Source organism: Odontesthes bonariensis, chromosome 14 (genome assembly GCF_027942865.1).
Source record: "Odontesthes bonariensis isolate fOdoBon6 chromosome 14, fOdoBon6.hap1, whole genome shotgun sequence".
NCBI lineage: Eukaryota > Metazoa > Chordata > Actinopteri > Atheriniformes > Atherinopsidae > Odontesthes > Odontesthes bonariensis.
The window spans coordinates 23,895,947-23,917,473 of record NC_134519.1 but is presented as its reverse complement, the minus strand read 5'-3'; the positions used below and the strand labels follow the sequence as shown (position 1 = coordinate 23,917,473).

Genomic DNA, 21,527 nt, shown 5'->3' with positions numbered 1-21,527 from the left:
TAAAATATAACTGTCCGAGGCTCATCAAAGAGTTTAAAGAGTAATAAAAATAACAAAAAAAAAAAAGGGGGGGCGGAGAAGTAAAGCTGACCGGACATACTTTATTGGAGGTTTATCAGCTAACTAATTGATTGATTTAACCCAGCAGCGGTCTCTAGAACTTTTACTAACTGCAGTAAATGGCATTAGATAAAAATCTTCTTAGTCCGACATTCATATGTCACAGCTTGGCACACCGTTATACAGAATTTTCAGCAAAGGTTTTATTTACCAAGAAACTCTAGGTGGATATGTAAGCTATATCTTCGAATAACTTGAACGTTGCCAATTTGAACTTTTCTTAAGTCAGTCTTACAAAATAGATTTTTACTTCACAGAGAAAAGCACAACTGGAAATTGACCTTGTCCTGAAGTTGACACACCGAACTGTGACAATATGATCTCATTTAAAAGACGACATTCAAACATAACGCAACCTTGATTCATTCAGTGTTGGGCATGTGAACGCTGCATGATCAGGGCGGAGAACATGTGACGTCAAGCGCCAAGCTGACCAATAGCAGCGTTTGGTCCAGCCTATACAGTAACTACTATGAGTACTGAGTCCTTCCCTCTTTTTGCAGCGATGAAAGCAGAGAAGACAATCGAGTCATCCCCGTGAATGTGCTATATAACCGTTTGTTAGACCGGAGACATTTTAGTGCCACTACCCTGCTTGGTGAGCTCGCAACTCTGCGGTGTTTTTGTCGAAGACACTGGGTCTCTAGGTACACGGGGAAGCAGAGCAAGCTGGGATACACAGAAGGGGGTTTGGCGGCCCACTGCAGTCTGACTCACCGGAGACTCGCCCCATCGCTGGTTAGCGGTCGACGTCGATTGCCTGTCTACGTGCTCATCCTCGAGGAGGCAAAGGGCAACGGGAAGGAACGGAACCGAGTCCGTTTTTCACTTTCTGCCGCAGCCAGAGGCGCGCTGCTTGGCATAGCATGCTAAAGAATGAGCCAAAGGGACACACTCGTTCATTTGTTCGCCGGAGGGTAAGTCAGACAACTAATTTAATTAATTTAAACGGGATATGTTTGCAAATACACAGTTGTTGTTTCGTATGCGAGTCGTTGTCTTGCTTTTCGGTGCAACAAAGTCAAAAGGGCAGTTTGTCTGCGCCGCGCGTGCATTTCCTTCTGTCCTTGCAGTTATGTACGTCCGTAACCTTAATGTCAAAATAATTCCAACTAAACTTCCGCTTAATCCCTGGAAATATGTCTATCAGGGCTGCAGATATTAACGTAAATGTTACACGAATCACTTTAGATGTAAATATGAAAATCTTAACGTCGATTTTTGTCGTTAAATTGAATCTGTTTTGTCTTTTTTTTCCCCCTCACAAGTGGAGTCCTTTATTTTGACGGCAAATGAAATTCGCTTCCGGGCTCACTGCTGCTCACTGCACATGTCTTGTCAAACTGCTGCAACCACGGCAGAGCTGCTCATTTAATCCAGATATATCAAATCCCACGAACCAGTAGCACGTCTGTGTATTTTCTGCATCTCATCTATTGATCGAAATTCTTAACCGTTAGAATCGTGGTTCGTGTTTTCCCTCACAATCATCCCTAGGTTTCAAACGGACGACTATTTAGCAGAACGGCTTAACCTTAAAACTCACTAACCACTCATTAGATGCACAATGCCTTTACTCCCTGTCTGTTGATAGGCCTGACAACGTTTTCATCGGGGAAAATGCCGAACATATTTTTTGACCCGTGTTGAAGCAAGCCTATTGTCTTTAGTTGATCTGCGTCCATTACGTTGTCTTTCACCTCAGCGCCAAACCACCGTTATTAAAACGATCGAATAAAGTGATCTAATCAGCACCAAAACACTTATTTTATCTCTTGTCAAGTATGCATAACCTGAGTAAACTAAATATATTCCTATCTTGAAGAGGGAGATTTTTTTCCCCCAAAACAGGCCTCAGCATAGTGCTTACCTACCTCAGCCACTTTGAGACTTGCACATGCAGCAGCTGCATGGCCTAGAAAGTAGGCCAAGGGTCACGATTGGCTGTGAGCATAAATGCGGATTGGTATATTCAAAAGGTAAATATAGCTGTTGCTTCTGGAAAGCCATTTGCAGCAATGGGAATTCAGTGCCAGGATGTCAACAAGGCCACAGCTTGTGCAATTTTTACACCCCCGATAAAGTATTGACATTATATGCCTTAATGAAGCTGGGGAGAATAACACAAAATTGGCATATGACTGTTGTCTTAAGCTTATCAGAATAATATATTGATGTATGTGTCATATCAGTGGAAGAGATACAAGAGTGTTTATTGAGACTGATGCTTTTTTGCTTTAGATAATTTGATCGTTTTGAATTAGATTAGGTTTAGTTGACTTGCTGATTAGTTCATATTCACAAATTTCTCCTTTTCGCTAGTGAGCAGCTGTGTTCATATTCATTTTGTGTGTGTGTAGAGTTCAGCAATTGAGGTAAACAACAGCCTCATTTTCTCCTTCTCGTGTGGCAAAAGTCAACAACGAGGTACAGTTACGCTGAACAGCGGTCAGCTTGCTGTCAGCTCATCACAGGTCATATTGTTGGAATGTGGCTCTGCTTCTGTATGCAAGGAATCGCTGATAGCAGTGATGAGCTTTAGGCTTGTTTTAAGAAGACTTGCAGATATCAGTTATTGGAAAAGGATAGATGGTCTATTGAAGCATTAATGTTTTGCTGTATTGTCACAAACGCGCTCAGACCATCTCTTCTCTTGAATTGTTATCACAAAGCCAAGGCGAACTCTTTCATCCATGAACAAGCTCTGCTCTCCTTTTTGCTTTGCTTTTTGTTCCATTCTCAGTTTTCTCCAAACTTTCTTGTCTCTTCTTTCACCTTTTGCCTCCTAGATGTGGTGGTACGGTGGGCGCCATCTTAACTTGTCCTCTTGAAGTGGTGAAGACCAGACTGCAGTCCTCTTCCATCACGCTGTACATCTCTGAAGTCCAGCTCAGCACCGTTAACGGCGCCAGCGTCGCCCGTGTTTCTCCGCCGGGGCCTCTGCACTGTCTCAAGTAAGGAGAATGACCCTAGACATCGTTTGGAGCCACTGGATCAAATATATATTTTCCCTTGTGACATATGAATAAAATTGGAATTATGTATTTATTATTTTACCAATATTCACAAATGTGTGGGAGTTTGCAGTTTTGTGAGTCATCGTTTGTGAATCTTTATGCTATCATTTACAAATTCTTTTGATCATTGTTGCAAATATTTTTGTGTAAATAAGGGACAAGGGTGTCAGCTCATGTCTTATTACAGATTATACTTGATGCCATCAGATCCCAGTGTTATCTCATTATTTATATTACTGGAGAGCCCAGTAGTATAAATCTGAGAACTATAGTGACATAAAATGAACAGGATCTCGCCTCATTTCATGCCACCACTGCGTCTTTTACAGAACTGCTTGTGTAGTTTTTAGTGCACAGCTTGAACTCAAAGAAAGACTTGAACTGCGCAACAGAAAACAATTCAGCTCCGTATATTTTTCATTGTCACTGGCATCCAGCTTTTGGAAATCCACAAAACAATAACTGTACCTCCTTTGTAGTTAAAATAGTGGAATGTTATCTGGAAGAATAAATGAGAAGTGAGAGTGTTGGGGAATTCAGAACTGTTGCAGTGTTCTTTGGAAACTACGTAATGCTGCCGTCGCAGGATGTTTCTTTTTCTAATTATTGTTAATCACTTTGGGATTTACAGCTTTCAAATGAATATTCAGTGTAGCTTAGCTACGGAGCTCTCTCTTGTTTTTCTGGCAAGCTATTTCTGCGAGAGTCAAAGAGCATGTCTCACAGTGTTCAGCATATTGCATAATGCACAAGCTGCTGTGTGTGGAATTTTCCACTGCCATGTGCCTTAATTAATTATCTTGCAAATTAAGAATCTTTGACAAATTTAAGCTATATGGAAAATAGCTTTTTTTATTTATTTATTTTTTTATTTTATATCCTATTAAGGTCCTACGCAACATCCAGTTAATTAAACACAAGCATGTTGTGGCTCTGGTCTTAATGGATTACCATGAAATCCAGATTTGTCAAGATTTAGCAAAATGGGGAACTTTCACTTTTAGATTTCCTTAACTGTTAACCTTAACCCAAGTGATTCACTCGAGTGTTTGTTTTCTTATACAGTTTTGACAGAAAGACAGATGTGTTGGCATCGATTGTTGCAATGATTGGTGATGTTTACTTTGTCCGTGTTTTCTTCAGGATTTTATTTGGGAACACTGGAGCGGTTCTCTGTGTCGTGAGATAGCATTTAATCCAGGCTTGTTTTCATGCTCAACACTGGTCTTTTGCCAACATAAGCCAATTCCTTGTGGTGTCCTTGAGGCAAGCAGCCATTAGCAAAAACGGGGCACCGTGATGCAGAGTGTAGCAGGACAGCTGAGGGACGAACTCCAGTGAAAGGCGATGACTGACTCACAAGCCAAAGTGGGTCAGCCAGATCCTTTTTAGAGCAGAGGTGAATGCATCTGTTTGGCGTTTGGTGACTGCGGGGAACACCTTCATTCCAAACTCCTTGCCTTACTCTCTTACTATACCATAAATCACTTCTTTTGCTTTTTTTTTTTTTTTATTTAAGCTGTAAACAGGACTTGCCAAATTGAACAGCTTGGGGGGAAAAAAAAAAGGCAGAAGCTACAAACAGAACAAACTACTGCTGCATAACTCCAAGAGAGATCAGACCTCTGTCTTATTGTTTTGGTCAAATTGTGCTGCTGCTATTTTAAGCATTAAATCTTCCTAAAGGCAAGTTTTTTGCTACACAAGGACCATTTTGTGTATCTTTTGGATGTGACTGAAAATGACCTCTTGCCCTTTTCTTTTGATTATTGCTTTGTTTGTTAAAAAAAATATATAATACCACTGTAAACACCACCAAAGCGGGGACACGTGTCCGCCAGCTAATTTTGGGCCTTGCACTATGTTAATATTGACCCCATTCTGTGATGTTGGGTCAAGTGTCGGGTCCGGGCAATTTGCCCTAAGAGTGTCAAGTGTACCGGTCTATGGGGTAAAGGGCTCTCACATTGTACATGCAGTCATTTAAACTACAAACAAATATTGTGCTAAATAAAAGTTGTCTGTGCAACACGGGCTGTTCAGTTTAATTTCTATTTTCAATTTTATCACGTCGATGTGAAGCGATAGCTCTGTGTTGTAATTGAACATAGAATAAGTTTTCAGTAGTCTCCCAGTCATTTACATGATAGTTGGCCTAGTAGTGTGTTAACATAAAAGGTTGTTTTCTCGCTGTTTATTATGATGTGAGATTAATATGAAGTGAAATGTTTGCTCTTTTTTGCAGGTTGATTATAGAGAAAGAGGGACCTCGCTCACTATTCAGAGGACTGGGTCCCAACCTTGTCGGTGTAGCACCTTCCAGGTATGTAAAAGGTTATCTCCAATCATTTGGGTGTGTCTTGTAGCTTCTCCCGTTTATCTGAACTTTTATGATCTGCAGACAGAGGCTTTTAAGGTGACAGACTCCTCCTAAGAAGTGCTCACACAGTTTCAGGGGGAGCTGTCAAAAGAAGATTAGTCATTAGCGTTGTATGAATTTATGTGAAACAGCATATTTAGTCTATTTTAGCTGACATGGTGAGTGTTTGAGTTCACAAACTGTAACTAAGATCCAGGAATTAAAGGTGGGGTAGGGGTTCTTTTTCTGGAGCATTTTTTTAAATATTGCTTGAAAAACTCTTCACACCTAGCCTAGCAAGCCAGACCCGTACAGCAAAAAGCTGTACATTGGTCTAGTGACGCTGGATAGCAGTGTGGGCGGAATAAACGGCTGTCTGTCAAGTTCAACGCCACGCAATAGGATGGCACAACAACCAATCATAGCGATGAAGAAGTTTTACGTAGACAACGCGATGGAATTTACATTGTGGTTTGTAGTCTATGGCCTGAAAAGCTGATTTCTCTTAAGCTCTAAACTCTGTAAACTTTAGCAACATTTGAAACATTTTCAGGCGAGAAAGTAGTCGTTTAGATCCCCAAGGTGTTGAAAATCTGACAAAATACCGGCTATTTACAATTTTGTTCCCACGAATTCGGCGCTGCAAAAGCTAGCCGCAGTGAGCAACGCACTTCCGGTTTAGCCGTTTTGACTACTCTCGTCCCGTTAACGGAGTTTGACCGTTCAAATGCCTTACCGGAGAGTTTTGTCAGCTCTGAGACGAAGATCGGCCCGCTATCTTCGGTACATCATGCTCGCAATTGACTGGGGATTGCTCTCAGATGTAAGTTTACTTCGTTTCCCTATAAAGCTAAAGAGAGCTAGCTAAGGGAACTTTTTTTTTTTTACACACCTCTCTCTGGAACTACACACTGAAACGTCGCACCTCTGTCGTCACTAGGTAGCCCAGCCTCCGACCACGCTCCTCACGATTTGATTAGCTCGATCAAGTTTTGATTTGGAACGTTGCAAAACGACCGCAAGTGACTAGACTAGCCCCGGAGCAAATTCCATTTGCGGCCGCTAGGGGCTTCTAGATTTCTAGGCTACTTCACACCCCCATTGTAACCAATTAATTAAAAGTTTTGACACAAAAATGAAAAGTTTTAGTGGCCTCTAGAACGAACAATCTAGGAAAAACACTATCCAATCATACTGAACGGACCGTTAAAGCTGCAGTCTGCAGGATTTGTTGTTGTCATACGTATAAGTCCTAATTTTTGGCATTTTAAGAGTTTACATGATCTATCAGAACGCTTGAAGTTGAAAACGGTGACCTCCGTAGTCGCAAAATGCAAGAAATGCTTATTTTTTTAACCGAAAAATAAAAAGTTATTCAACTTCCTGTCCCGCCCCATCAAAACACATGAGAACTCGTGCACGTCTACGTGCACGCCAGATGCGCCTACACGACTCCTCATTCATCAACTCACCTGTCATTTGCGATCATGGAAGACACAGTAAGTAGACTAGCCCGTAATGAAGTTCAATAGTCTAGATAAATAAGCGTGGGGACGAGCCTACCTTGTATCGCGCGTGCACAATCGGTGATTGACAGGCAGCAGAGCCCAGCTCGTTACCTGATTGGTTACCTTTTACCGGTCCGGTCTGCAATTCTGTAAACAAACCTGCTGGCTTTAGAGGGACCTAGCGGGACATATAGGGGACCTAGAGAACTCATTTTTTTTTTTTTTGTATTGGGGTTTTTAATGTACTACTTTCAGAATCCCGGGACAGTTCCAGGCGTTATGCTTGAAAAAGAGTTGCAGACTGCAGCTTTAACGATGATTGGATTCTGATGCGTCTATTAAACTGCAATCTGCTCCTCCTTCCCCCTGTGCGCGTACCCTTCTTCGTGAACGAATTACGCGTGCCCAGAAGCTTGGCAGGAAGCTAAACTAGAGCCAGTTTGGCTAGCACCTAGCATTATTAAACGGTTCATTATGATGTTGAAAGGTATTTTCTTACCTGTGAATCCGCCATGAGAAAAAGTTAGCCAAACCAATCGATGCTTGCTGTCAGAACAGCGCTCGTGCATCTTCGTGCTCGTGAACAAGCATTGCGCGTTCATGTACTCTAGAGGCGTGGCTTGAGGGAGGAAGTCTGAATAAAGGGGTTGGGACTTTTGACCTGTGTATTTTCAAAATGCAGCTTCGCTGGACTTAAAATCAAGGATCTCCTACCCTACCTTTAAAGTGATACTCCGGAGTAGATTCAACATGGGGTCATTTGAACCGTGATATCCAGCCAAGTAGCCCACCCACAGTTTTTTCGATATTGGCTGAACATCAGCTGAGTTACTGAGTTATCCCGAATAGCTTCGTACAAGGGTTAATAGATCCTGGCAGTATCTCCAAAATTACCACACTAAAATCACATGCCATGACACCAAACTTCTACAGTACTACAAATATGGTCTGTACTCACAAAACGATGCATTTGAAAGTTTGAAAATAGTCCAGGAGTTTATTATTATCAACACAAGCCTGATAGCTTCTCTGCAGCTAAAGCTGCGTCGACGTCACTTCAGGGAGCTGGGAGCTTCAAAGTAAGATGAGGGTTGATCTACTACTGTAGACAACAAAGTATATGCTATATTCTACATGTTTTTTTTATGAATTTTTATGTTGTAGAGTTGTGAAATTATTTTATCAATGGAGAAATTGAGCAGCCTTGCTTTGTTGTCTACAGTAGTAGATCAACCCTCATCTTACTTTGAAGCTCCCAGCTCCCTGAAGTGACGTCGACGCAGCTTTAGCTGCAGAGAAGCTATCAGGCTTGTGTTGATAATAATAAACTCCTGGACTATTTTCAAACTTCCAAATGCATCGTTTGGTGAGTACAGACCATATTTGTACTACTGTAGAAGTTTGGTGTCATGGCATGTGATTTTAGTGTGGTAATTTTGGAGATACTGCCAGGATCCATTAACCCTCGTACGAAGCTATTCGGGATAACTCAGTAACTCAGCTGATGTTCAGCCAATATCGAAAAAACTGCGGGTGGGCTACTTGGCTGGATGTCACGGTTCAAATGACCCCAGGTTGAATCTACTCCGGAGTATCACTTTAAGTCAAACTGTGCGAATAAACCAAGAGCACTGAAGAGCCATTTTTTTTCCAGGCCTTTTTTTTGTTTTTTTTGTTTTTTTTGCAATGAAGGCAAACCTTGGTGCCTTGAGCAATCGTGCTAATCTGCAGGAAAATGAAAATAACCCACACTTGCATGTGTTTCATATCATAACCAACACAGAAAAGTAGGTCACTATAATCTTCTATGAGCACACAAAACATATTCAGCTTAAACCAATTTTTATCAGCACAAACATGACCCGTTATCGCAGAGTCTCCACGTCATTTACACAGCACGTTGCTTAAAAAGCTGGCAGCCCAATTTTATTGAGGAATGTCCTTGTTGTGCGAAAATGTCCGCTTCTCTTAAGCTTCCTACACTCTCAGAACTTCGACAAGTTGGCAGAAATAGTACCAGGCCCCAAAGACAAAGAGTAAATGTTGTACTCATGGTAGGTCTGGAAATCTGAGCGGAAGTAAACAGATTCTTTGATTCTCAGCTCATCTGGTTAGGCTTACGTAACAGCTCGAACTCAGTCATTAAAAAAAAAAAAAACTGAATAAAGCAGAAGCAGCAGGGCCTGGCCAGCTGTGGCAGTTTAGTCATGTATTAGTAGTTTTAAGCATTACAATGCAGTCTGTATTAAGGCAGTTGTGTCTAATTCCCTTCTGATCTGTCTAGTTCTCTCTAGCTCCCATGTCATCCTCCTCCCATTGGTTTGAGGTGATGTTTGTCTCTTGTGTGCGAGCCATCTACTTCCATACTTGTTTTCTCTGTCGGTGGTTTAGCCCCGGCTGCGCCTGTCCAGATGTCCAAAAGTCCTTGAGCTCGACACTGAATTCGCATTGCCTCTGATTTGTTTTGTCAATTTGTGGCTGTGTGTAGGATAGATACACCATAGATTAGAAGAAGTATGGATTTGAGTGTGTGTCTCCATGTGTCCTGTACTGTAAAAACACTTTGACTGGTTAACAATACTACAAAAGCTCTGCAGAAATACAATCCACTATTCATCTCTCCCACCATTCATTAATTAGGAGCTGTTCAGTCCTCGAGATCTACAGAGCGTCTGCATGTGCTGACTCACTGTCTGACTCTTATTCAGAGCAGTGAAAGATGCCCTTTGCCTTGTGTGAGTGTGTCTGTTCTGTGGTCTTGATTGGATAGCTGAATATTGTAACATAAGGAGTAAACCTTATTAAGTTGTTAAGATTGTTGTCAAAATGTAAACACGCTCCTGGCTATGACAACTGAAGCTCTTCATCGCTTATTGTTTATTAGCAGAGTTGTTCACATGAGAGAAGGAAACCCTTCCATGAAACGTCGACACGATCAGAGACCTCTTTCTAAACTTTTTAAGTGTGTACTCAAGGCTATGAGTTAACCATTAACATTTTGCATCAATATCTACGGGTTGATTGCTGACGCAGCAATAATTAACCAAGAGTCCAGTTTTGAAAGTATACAGCAGTGTAGGCATGCGGCAGATGCTTCATAACTGAAAGAAATAAAGACTTTATTGCTCCGTGTATCTGCAAAGGGAGTTCTGGGTTGCCGGGCTACAGAGTTACTCCCTCTTGTTATAATTAGTAAAGGGCCGTGTATACTCTCGCAGCAGTGTGTCGCAGTGAGCTTGTCGCAGACACGACGCAGTTATTTTTGATTTATGCCTACTTTTGAAGCGCTGTCTGCGCTATGTTAATCCCACGCCACAACGCAAGAGGGACAATCACGAACAAGCTAGGATTGTGGGTGGCGTGTTTCTCTTCCGGTTACGGAGGTCATTCAACAACAATGGCGACAGGACGAATGCGCACTTTGATTGAGATGCAGCTGATCGATCTAGAAATGGAAGCAATATTGCTACTACTGGAGCTGGCAGAGAGGCGAAAGAATCGTCACGATTAGCACGGTTAGCGTCACCATTAGCCGGTTAGCAAACCGGAAATACGCATAGTGTAGAGCGGATGTAGAGTTGACCAATCAGAGGCCTCCTTTCTCTCCTCCCTGCTGCGATGTCTGCGGTGAGTTACAATTTTGGGGAGGTGCACCAGAGTGTCTACATAGGGGGGGGGCATGTCTGCGTTAACTGCGACACATACGCAGACGACCTGGTTTCCGACCATAAACCGCCCTTAAGCAACATGCTGGTGGTTGAAAGCTTAAAAAAAAAAAAAAAAGATGCTAATGAGAGCAGGATCCACTGTGCATGCTACTGGCATTCATTAGCAACGCACGCATGAATTGTGCAGACGGCCTGAACCACCAACATCATTCATGACTTGAGAGATGCACACACATTTCGAGCACGAGTATGTCGTACAGGCTGCTCTCCCATTCGGCGTTATGCTCGGAAGTGGAGGTCATTGGGTTTAATTCCAGTCCGCAGAAGTGTTTTCTAAACCCTTTTTATTAAGAGAAGGGCAAAGAAGGTCAGGGGAGTTAGATCTTGTTGTATGATGTTCTGCCTGTAATCCCTCTAAACTAAATGCATCATTGAGTTTTAGTTTCTTAATCTTTAGTTAATAATATCCTCTGCGTTCCTTTGTCACGCTCTTATTCCCACAGGGCGATCTACTTTGCTGCCTATTCAACAGCCAAGGAGAAGCTGAATGGAGTGCTGGAGCCAGACTCGACCCAGGTGCACATGGTGTCTGCTGGGATGGCAGGTAATGGCAGCTCCCACTCTCCTTGCCTCCTGTCCGTCTGTCACTTATCTGTTTTATCTGCCTGTTTGACTGTCTGTCAGTCTGCCTGGGCAGTGTTTCTCACTGATGTTTTTTTTAAAAAAAAAAAACAAACAAACATGTTAAATAAATGATTTGACGTGTCTTCATCAGACAGCTTTCACTTCTTTTTTTTTTTCTTTTTTTTTTTTCTTTCTTTCTTTCACGATTTAATTTCACAGTTTGAAATATCCCAGGCACTACCTTTCCCTCACACCTGAAGCATGCTAAAGCTAAAAAAATAATAATGTCTGTTATGCGTAGGCATTATCGAGCTGTTTCATGTGTAGAAGTTTTCGATATAAACAGTAACTGGTTAATCAGAAAGCACAATTTAAGACTCTCAGGATCAAACTGATGTTAACGGAGGTGAAAACAGCCCCACTTTGTTTACTAAGAGCTAATCAACCATTCATTAAGCACCGTGAAAATCAAAGCAGTCATACTGTTTTATGATACATCGGTTTTTTTTTCCAACAATCACCAGCTTTTCTACAAACATCTCCTGGTAATTGCCTCTCCATAGTGACAGTCCACACATCCTTGAATCAGCAGTGTCAGGCTTTAATTAAACCAGATGAAAAGCAACACCCAGGAAATTTCCCGCTGCTGTAAACGATACAATTCCTGAGCTAAAACCTTTATGGTCCTCAAAGTTTAGGTTGTGCTTTCCTCTTTTTCACGCCCCCCATTGTCCCTCGTTTCCTCCATTATTTATCCCCCCCCCTCCTTGCCCCTCTTTCCTTTTTTTTTTTTTTTTTTTTTTTTTTTTTGTAACTCTTTTATTTTGAGGCCTCTCCAGAGGACTCTTTAAATGGCTTAACATCCCAGTTGTGACTTAAACAGTGTGGTCTGGGCCCCCCTTCTTTGCTCTGTGTGTATAGAGAAGAGAACACGGCCCACAAAGGTCAACCGGGGCCCCTGGCACTCGGGCGGACGCGTCAGGTAGCACCCCATTTTTTTTTTTTACACTGGTATGATGAAAACCATTGTGATATTTTTTTTTTTTTTTTTTTTTTTAAATGACTATTAGAAAGTTCATAATGGTTATTCATTTGTAATATTACCATTGCTTATGGTATGGAGCTGGTGTGTAGTTCTAGGCTTAGTAGTTCTACCCTTATGATAAGGTTTTGTTACTGCTTTAGTCTTGACACATACCTCCTCATTCCCCTTATCTTGCTCTATCAACACAGTACAGGTAATCTAACGACACACTTGTGTGGATGTTTTATTTTTTTTTGTGGCTGTTTTCAGCAGAAAAGAAATGCTAACCTTGTCACCGCCACAGCAGGTTGCAATTGTTTTTTCTTTTTTTCTTTCATTCTATGTCTTTTCATCATTCATCGTCACCCTAAGACATTTTTATTCCAAAGCAAATCGGTCCGTAAGCTAAAGGGCTGGTGACGGCTCCTCTTTTTCTGGGAAGATTGGAATTTCCCGCAGTGAGTTTGCCTTCACAGCTTAGCTTTATCAGTGAAAGAAGAAGAACATGCAGTCTGTTTGACTGTAGTTTAGATGAAGTGGTGTACGTCCAAATAAACAAAAAGGAGCCTTTAGACAGCTGTTTGTGAGGTTTTCTCTCTGTCTTCCATCGCATACATACATGTATCAGCTTGATGAATATCTAGGCCACGTAACGAAACGAACACATTTCCTATTACATAGGTGCTAGATAGATGTTTTTGGCATCTTGGGCACCGCAGGTAAATCCTTTCCCTCTGTCTTTCTTTCTTAAGAGCATTTGCTACAGTATCTATAAGGTTGTCAGTACTGACCAACAAGAATCACGTGACCGTACAGCTGAATGAGGTCCCGATGCATGAGAATTGTTTCCAGTTTTAAGAACTAACTTTGAGGCGTTCGTGCCCCTTATGACCCGCTTTGAATCGCGGTCGTCCTTTTTTGCAACTGGAGCAGAGAGGCTGGCCCAGCTCACGCCCTCATTCAGACACGATTCTAGGTGAAACGTGTCACTGTCTCTGAATGTAGGTCAGACCTCACTGGAGAAGTTGCACAAGCATTATTTGCCTATAGAAGGATCATAATGCTCGGCACGCCGGGGCATGTCTATATGCAGATACTGCTTTCCAATGCAAGTCTGCTCGAGAACTGAAGTGGCTCAGTAGCTGGATGGATTATGTGTTGATCTACTTCATGATTCAACTACGTGACCCAAAAGCGACTGAGATTTACTCCTGCTGTTAGTTTTTTTTTATCTTTGCCCCACATCGCAGAACTTTTTCCTCCGAGTTTTTTTTTTTGCACATGCACAATAAGGACGTGCATATGGGAAATTCTCCCAATCGTCTTTAAAACATTTATATTTTTAGTGGGTACATGTTGTCCTGTAAACTGACTTCCATTTAAAAAAAGAAATCTGGTCACCATTTTGTATTTTGACAAATCATTTTGTCTTTGATACTGAAAAATTAAAGAACATCTGTAAGAACGGTCATAACAAAACCATTTTTACATCAAACACGTTGGAGTTAACGGTAACTTTTATTTTTTCTTCTTCTTTTTTCCACACGATGCAGCGTCTTGCTATTTTTAAATGCTCCCCCAGTGGAGTCATATAAGGTAGAAGGAGGTATCAGGGTCAGACGGCATTGTGATAATTGTTCCAATTCCATTTGTTCATATTTAGTTCCATCAATCAGTTTCTCTTTTTTTTTTTTTTTCTGTCACCTCCATTGTCCAACTTTCACATAACGGCAAGGTTAGCATTTCGGCCTGACTCGCTATCATTTCAAATATTTCCACCAAGAGTTTGGTGCCTTTCTTTGTCTTCAAAGTAGACGATAAGCAGATATTGATACAGTGATTATGACGAACACCTCCTCAGTTTTCTACCTCTTGTGTTTATTTTTTATTTTTTTTAACTTCACTTCTGAGAGATAGTGCTGGAGTTTTTGTTGGGTTGGCTTCTGTTCATCCTTCTTACTCCAGCTGATTAAGTTAAATGTTAAAGAGATTAAGAGAATTTTATTGAAATTACAAGAGTAAGTAGAGGGGGCTGGGGTGTAGAGTTGGGGTTATAGTTTCAAGAAAGATGGGGGGAGGGGGCTCAGTCCCTCACCTCCCATCTCTTGTCCATCTTCTTGATCAGGAAGTGGGATGGGGAGGGTGGTTGTTGGGGTTTGGGGTGGATGTGACTGCTGCTTGTGTGCGACTGTGGTACAGAAAAGCCTGTGTCTATTTTAGGGCTTTACTGTAAAGCTTTCACCCCTGCGTGATTGGGTGGGAGACCCCCGCCATCTGAGCCCCCCATATCTGCAGGCTTCTAGCTGCAGCGGGGAGGAGCTGGAGGAGCTTTGCCCCTCCCTCGTGAGTACACGCCATAGACGCTACTTCATTCTACCTCCCTCTTTATTCTTCTTCCTCTTTTTGTTCTTCTCTTCAGCTGACCTGTGTAGTCCTTTCTTCTCCACACAGTTGCCTTCACATAGGTCTCTGTTGCATTGATGCGCTACATGTGTCTCTGTTACACTTGCCCTGGTTGTAGCTGTTTCTGGCAGATGGCCATGTTTTATTTCACACTCGTTTCTTCAATTGATCACAGGCTTTAAAGACGCTTTCTCTCATTTCTCAATGAGGCGGAGCGCACATTTATTAGGTGTACACGCAACACGTGCACATTATTGTGTTGTGACGCCACCAAACCAATGCGCTGTCGTTCAAGTCATAACGTGCAAGCAAAGAAACAAATTCACTCCACATAGTGGCGAGAAAAGGCTGCACAACATAGTTATCAGACTTTCCGCTTTGAATAATTGAAGAATCTCCTCCAGACACCATTTTGTCTTCTGTGCTTTAGTGGTTGTGCTGGAACCTGTCTGCAGTGTCTAACCAGAGAAACGCTGGTTCATTAGATGGCATACAATGAAAATTAAGACTACTAAGTCAGTGTGCATTTTGCTTCTCCAATCTATCACATTTAGTTTAGAGTAATGTTGAAAGTAAGACTCAGACCGACGCGCTGGTCTGAGTTTGTGTCATCGCAGACATGCTTTTAAAAATTGTTTTGTTTGTATTGCAAGTTTTCCATTTTTAGATCAGTAGGTCTAAAAGGATATTAACCAAACATCGGAGTAGAAATTAGGCCTAAAGGGAAGTTACTGCTTGGCTTCCTGTCATAGCAGTCAGCTATTTCTCAATAGATGAAAATGAATAAAGGCCTCATCACATTAAGCTTGGCCTGACTAACTATCGTTTGTTCAAGTACTTCGGCAAAAAAAAAAAGTTTACATCCACCTGCGTAGTATTTCACATGAAAGAGCATGCTTTTTTGTCTTTAATTCATTTATTGGCTTTTCCAAGTTTAATGGAATCTAGATGATTTTTTTTTATCTATATCATAATTAAGAAGAATTGGAGTCAAATAAAAACCAAAGCCAGTGATTGTTTACTGTGAAATGCTTTCTTTCTATCCTTGCACAGTATGTAATATTTAGTGTAGCTGTTTGATTGTGTTATTCCAAATGTCCACGGATCTGTCTTGACTCTCTTACGTCCTCTGACTTTCCCAGGGTTCACCGCCATCACAGCCACCAATCCCATCTGGCTGATCAAGACCCGTCTGCAGCTGGACTCCAGGTGAGGAACCCCCTGTCGCGTGACTCCAGTTGAAATGGAACTATATTGTTTTTGGACGTAAATTAAAAGTGTCTCGTTTCATCCCAGAAATCGGGGCGAGCGGCGTATGAACGCATTTGAGTGTGTGCGGCGGGTGTATCAGATGGACGGCCTGCGGGGTTTCTACAGAGGAATGTCGGCCTCGTACGCCGGCATCTCTGAGACTGTTATCCACTTTGTCATCTACGAAAGTATCAAACGGAAACTGCAGGAGCACAAAGCCCACGCCAGCATGGACGAAGAGGAGGAGTCTGCCAAAGATGCCTCGGACTTTGTGGGCATGATGCTGGCAGCAGCAACCTCAAAGACTTGTGCCACCTCCATCGCCTATCCTCACGGTAAACTCCTCCGCCTTTATTATTTAGGTCAAAGGGTGATACTCTGTTATTTCTAGTCTGTTTCTTGCGTCTTCTGTATCTACATGAGGAATTATTTAGAAACGTACACACTTAGTTTGGAATAGATTGAATGATTTGAACAGTAAGATAATGTTTTATTGAAAAAAATAACTTCTTCAATTAGGAGGCAAAGTACTACTTTTAGTAGTAGGTTTGTGCTTGTAGGTATTCACAGAAAATGACTCGAGTTACTCCAACGTGTCGTTGCTGCATGCAAAGTTGTGGTTCAGTGCTCCATCTTTTGGCAAAGTTGACAATTCGCATCCCAAAGTCGGACATAAACCACCAAAGTGAATTTCCTGAAACGATGGGAAAGGTCGAATCAAACACGAGACATTGACAAAAGCAGTGTGCTTTGGACTTTATTTAGTTAAAAATTAGGTGGTTTTAAGGACACCAATAATGATAAATGATCTTGCGTGCATTAGTGTAGATTTTAGGAAGCTCACTCTTATAGAAAAGTGTGATTTTTTTAAAACAACAAGCGGTTGGTTGTGCCTTCAGCAGTTTTCCTTCTTTCCTCTCAAATTGCAGAAGTGATTCGCACACGACTACGAGAGGAGGGAAGCAAGTACCGCTCCTTCTTTCAAACTCTGCTGACTGTACCCAAAGAGGAGGGATACCGGGCGCTGTACCGCGGCCTAACCACCCATCTCGTCAGACAGATTCCTAACACTGCTATTATGATGTGCACCTATGAGGTGGTGGTCTACCTGCTTGGTTGTTAGCCAAACCCAAGCGTCTCCCTTCTGTTTAAAGAGGGAGACCGCCAGTAAAGAACTGTGAAGGATGCCCGTTGGCTCAAAGTGGTGGGCGTGAAATGTCAAAATGAAGACCAAAGGAGACCCGAAGATACTCTAGTGGACCAGAAAGAGACGAAGAAAAAGCCGGGGAGAGGAATTTATTGGGTACCGTATCAGCATCATCTCCTCCAGCTCTGCTTCTGCAGCAGGTGGAGGGTGTCACAACTCAAAGGAGGAGCAGTTTGGTTCAGAGGAGAGCGGAGGCACTGACAGGGCTCACAAAAGCATTATGGCCCCCGCTAAAGCCCTGATGGATAGGATTTTAAGGAAGTTCAGTGGCCTTAAAAAGGGGGTTAGTTTGCATACGTGTTTGATTAAAAACTTTAAAAAAATTGTGTGGTTTAAACATTTGAGGGTTTGGTGGGGGGGGCTGCTTGACAGGAGGGATAAAAGCTTATTGTAGGTCATTTAATAATCCAAGGATCTCATTGGCGGCCTTTGTGTAGACGAGCCTGCACTTACCTCAGTGCTGTGAGACATGATTCAAAGGAGGTTCAATTAAGGTGGAATGTCTGAGGGAGGTTGCATTTGAGACAAAGATTTATGGTTTGAAGTCTTCTTTGCACTACAGAAAGTGGCCTCGAGCCTCCTCTGAACACTGCAGTCAGCCCCCCTACATGGCCAGCAGTGCGCTCACTGGTAGATTAGAATGACGCGTAAAGATGAGCTTGTGATGGCCTTTGTGGCAGTCACTTGTGCACATGCCTCAAACACTTGCCGGCGAAAAAAATCTGACCTCCATTCAGTGTTTTATTCCTCTGTAGTTGAGCGCCCGGCGGCGGCGGGTTTGGCTGAAGCTGGCCTTCAGCGTTGACAGTTTGAAAAAGGACAGCTTTCAAGGCCAGCTTCTGCTCAGCCTGCGGTCGCTGCCCAGGACCTCTGGGATTCGAAGCGTGCACTAAGCTGTAACTGTGTCCAAAAGGTACCGAGTATCTTCTAACAAAGTTTTTCTACTTGAATACAATGTGAAAGTCTGTGGGAAACGTTGGAGCGGGAGGATATTGATGGAGTTTTCTCGCCTACAGCCTGGTTTTAGGTGTGTGTGTGTGTGTTTGGTTTAACAAGTTGAATGACGTAGCTGTGTCCAAGAATGTATGTCTGTGTGCGTTTGTGTATCTGCAGTCATGTGTGCCTGCATGTATAATAAATATGTACTCCAGATTTCCATCCACTAACTATTAATCTTGCAAGATGCTGTGGATTGAAAGTGTGGAGAGGCTCCAGTTTCTACACTGGGAGGTTAGAGTTCCCACTCTCATGTCCGACCTTCCTTCCCGTGGCTTCCAACTGACCTGATAACATGCACTTTTGTGGCCTTTTAGGGCTTGTGCTTTGCTTTTTAATGTGTGGACCGATCTAAACTTGTACTTTGTAAAAGGAGAAAAAAAAGAAAAAAAAAAGTATTATTGTGTTTCAAAAAGATATTTTGTGCAACTGTTAAAGCAGGCGACTGTACAGATTAGTTGTCATTTGTTGTGAAGGATGTCCACATGTTTGTATATAATAGAGTATTTGCATATCATTTTTTTTGTTTTGTCCTGAGCCCCACTTCTGATTATGCTGTTGTTTGTATGTGCTAAAGATTGTTTTTCATTTTTTTGTGCAATTGAACCTGGTTTTAACATGAACTGTTGGCCTGAATATGGACATTTCTTCACTGAACCCCCCCCACCCCTTTTTTTTTTTTCTTTTCTTTTCTTTCCTCCTTTTGGTTTTACGTTGCAGAGAGCTGTCGTGCAAACGCGCGTTATCAAATGCATTAATCAGCCGAGCGTCGATCAGCTGTTTTAGCAACTCTGTACCTTGTTTTAAATATTACAACAGAGGGGTTTCAGTGTGAGTTCAACGAATGAAGTTTACCTTCCATATATATATTTTAATCTTTCAGGAAGAATCGGCACAAAGATGAAAGGAAATTTACATTTTCTAAAGATAATCCAGTTGATTCAGTTACAGAAAGCGCGCTCATTCATACGTGATGTCATTTTTCAACACCCCCCCGCCAAAAAACTCTGACTCATTTCAACGCCAATGTTTTGCTGAAAAACACTAAATCCCCTTCATGATTTCCTGATCACCGCAGTGTCTGTATGTGAGGCGGGAGCCTTTGCACTGTAAGCTTAGGTAGGATGCAACCCGAAACGGGTTGAAGGATTTTTTTCTTTTTTTTCCCCCAAACTTTGTCATCTCTGTGTATGTCTGTTTTTTAAACCCAAAAATAAATAAAACTCTATTTGCAACTAAACTCAGTCGGGATGATTTGTATTTATTTTTCCACCTTGATACAGGACACGATTCTGGCCGCTCAACGGTGTCCTGAGCTGTCTTTAGACACTTGGCTCCAGATGTTTTTAGTTGGTGTAACGTCTGTCTGGACTGCAGGCGGGCCAAAAAAAGTCCATTTTAAATGAGCTTTGGCCCAGAGAAGAGAGCAGCGTTTCTGGATCATCCTCTCATATAGCTTCTTATTTGCATAAAAGAGCTTTAACCTGCGCTTGTGGAGCGACCTGTGTTTCCAGACAATGATTTCTGGAAGTATTCCAAGATGGCATTCAGTACTTATTTTCAGCTGTGTTGGTTCCGCAGGAACGTCTCCCAATTCTGAGTCTTCTGATGATATTATTGATTGTAGACGGTGAGACATTGAAATCGTTACGATTTTATGTTGGAGAACATAATTCTGAAATTGTGCCCGAATTTGTTGTTGCAGTTTTTTTTTTTTTTTTGCAGATTGCTGAGACTCTGCCCGTCTTAACCTCAGAGAGACTCTGCCTCTTGTAGGTGCTCTTATCATAGCCAATCGTAGTCTTCTCTAGCTGTTTCTGTTTAGTACCACTTACTTTTCCAGACTTTGGTTGCCCCCCCCCATCCCACCTTTTTCAGATGTGTTGCTGCCTAAAATGGTAAAGTGTCTCACTTTCAGCATTATGTTTTCTGTGTTCTGCATTAATAAAATATTGTTTGTTTGCATTCTACCCTCATCAATATCTTACACAGCAAACCAACATTTTTGAATTGGAGCTGTACATGATTGAAAAGCATTTGGACTCGTACACTGTTCACAGTTGCAAGTTTCTTGTTCAAAAGTAATTTGATATATTTGACGAATAAAGAAGTTAATATGCTTTATTGCCTGATATTGGACAGGATTTTTCAAGTTGTTGCCCTCCAGCTTCAGTGAATCCAATGCTGTGGACAGACTTAGGTATATTATCCTTTGCAAAATACGTCCAGTTACAGGTGAAATTTAAAGAATGAAATTCATCTTACCAATTTATGTTTTATGAATGGCAAAAATACAAAGTGAGATAATCAGCGTTATGGGAATATATCTGAAAAACTACTTTAACATAAAAACAAAACAAAAAAACAACTCTATATTACAAAGCAGGAAGACAATAATAAATGAGGTGGTGGTACGAACTGCATGTAATTACAAACTGTCACCGGTAGGGGGAGCCAACTTTCTTCGTATAGAGTTGTCCAACCGCAATTTCATTCAATTAAACAAGTCAGCGTAAAAAATAGTTTCTTCTTCTGTTACATGAAGATGATTTTTGTTCCCCTATTCCTTTTAACAGTGGTCAGAAAAAGGTCTACGTTTTTTTCAAAACTGGGCTTCAGGACAATGTTGAGGTTGGCGGACTTCTTCTTTCTTTTGTATTTCTATTGTATATATCTTTGTACTCTCACCTCTACAACACGAAGTTTCATACGGTGACAACCAATGGAGTTAACTTTTGTTCCGTTACGCGTGTGTGTTTAGTCTTTTTGTTACTCTTTGCACACATTAATTATCATCTGCTCAACAATGGCACTTTTGACCTCTAAAATTCTCGCATCGTTTCATTTGACTAAGTATTTAAGTGATTCAGCTTCTCAAATAAAAAATGAGAACTCCAATAACGGAAAGGAGTTTTATAAGAGGCTTCAGCCTCTTTTCAATTTCCTCTCCCAGCAACCATCCCGCATGCTCTCAGATATCTGCGGCATCTCTGTTTGTACAGCTGAATATAAAGTAGTTCAAACCAGCTGATGCTGCAGCGTTCATCATGACATGACGTCGCATGTGACAATATGCCTGTAAGAGGGGGGCGGACGAGCACTTTTCCCTTAAGTGCTTTGCCTTACCTAGTTTTCACATTGTTGTACTGGCACGTTTATTTTGGTAGAAGCTCTGAGTGCTTCTCCAACCACTGTCTCCAGTTCATGTGCAATAACACTCCACTGCACGGATGATTTATAGGTGTGTGTAGGTGGTTATTAGAGAAATCCATCTCACATTCTTAACACAGATGGGGGCTGGATGTGACTTAAATTAAAAAAAATGCCCACAAGATATTTGTTTGTATTGA

General features: G+C 41.7%; 1 protein-coding gene across 1 annotated transcript; it reads left to right on the top strand.

Annotated features, from left to right (window-relative positions):
- Positions 1–605: 605 nt before the first annotated feature.
- On the top strand, positions 606–19,421 carry LOC142399181 (solute carrier family 25 member 36-A-like). The gene is made up of 7 exons (XM_075483687.1): positions 606–1,037; positions 2,910–3,074; positions 5,383–5,460; positions 11,176–11,276; positions 15,866–15,932; positions 16,020–16,309; positions 16,904–19,421. Exons 1-7 carry the CDS (start codon positions 997–999, stop codon positions 17,095–17,097), a joined length of 936 nt encoding a protein of 311 aa, XP_075339802.1. The 5' UTR covers positions 606–996; the 3' UTR covers positions 17,098–19,421.
- The last annotated feature ends 2,106 nt before the right edge of the window (positions 19,422–21,527 follow it).

What these genes read in the sequence shown, in the direction of transcription:
- LOC142399181 (XM_075483687.1), top strand. Translation starts at nt 997, where the DNA reads ATGAGCCAAAGGGACACACTCGTTCATTTGTTCGCCGGAGG. An exon ending in CGTCTGCAGCTGGACTCCAG is followed by an intron (nt 15,933 to 16,019) that starts GTGAGGAACCCC and finishes GTTTCATCCCAG; the next exon opens with AAATCGGGGCGAGCGGCGTA. An exon ending in CTCCATCGCCTATCCTCACG is followed by an intron (nt 16,310 to 16,903) that starts GTAAACTCCTCC and finishes CTCAAATTGCAG; the next exon opens with AAGTGATTCGCACACGACTA.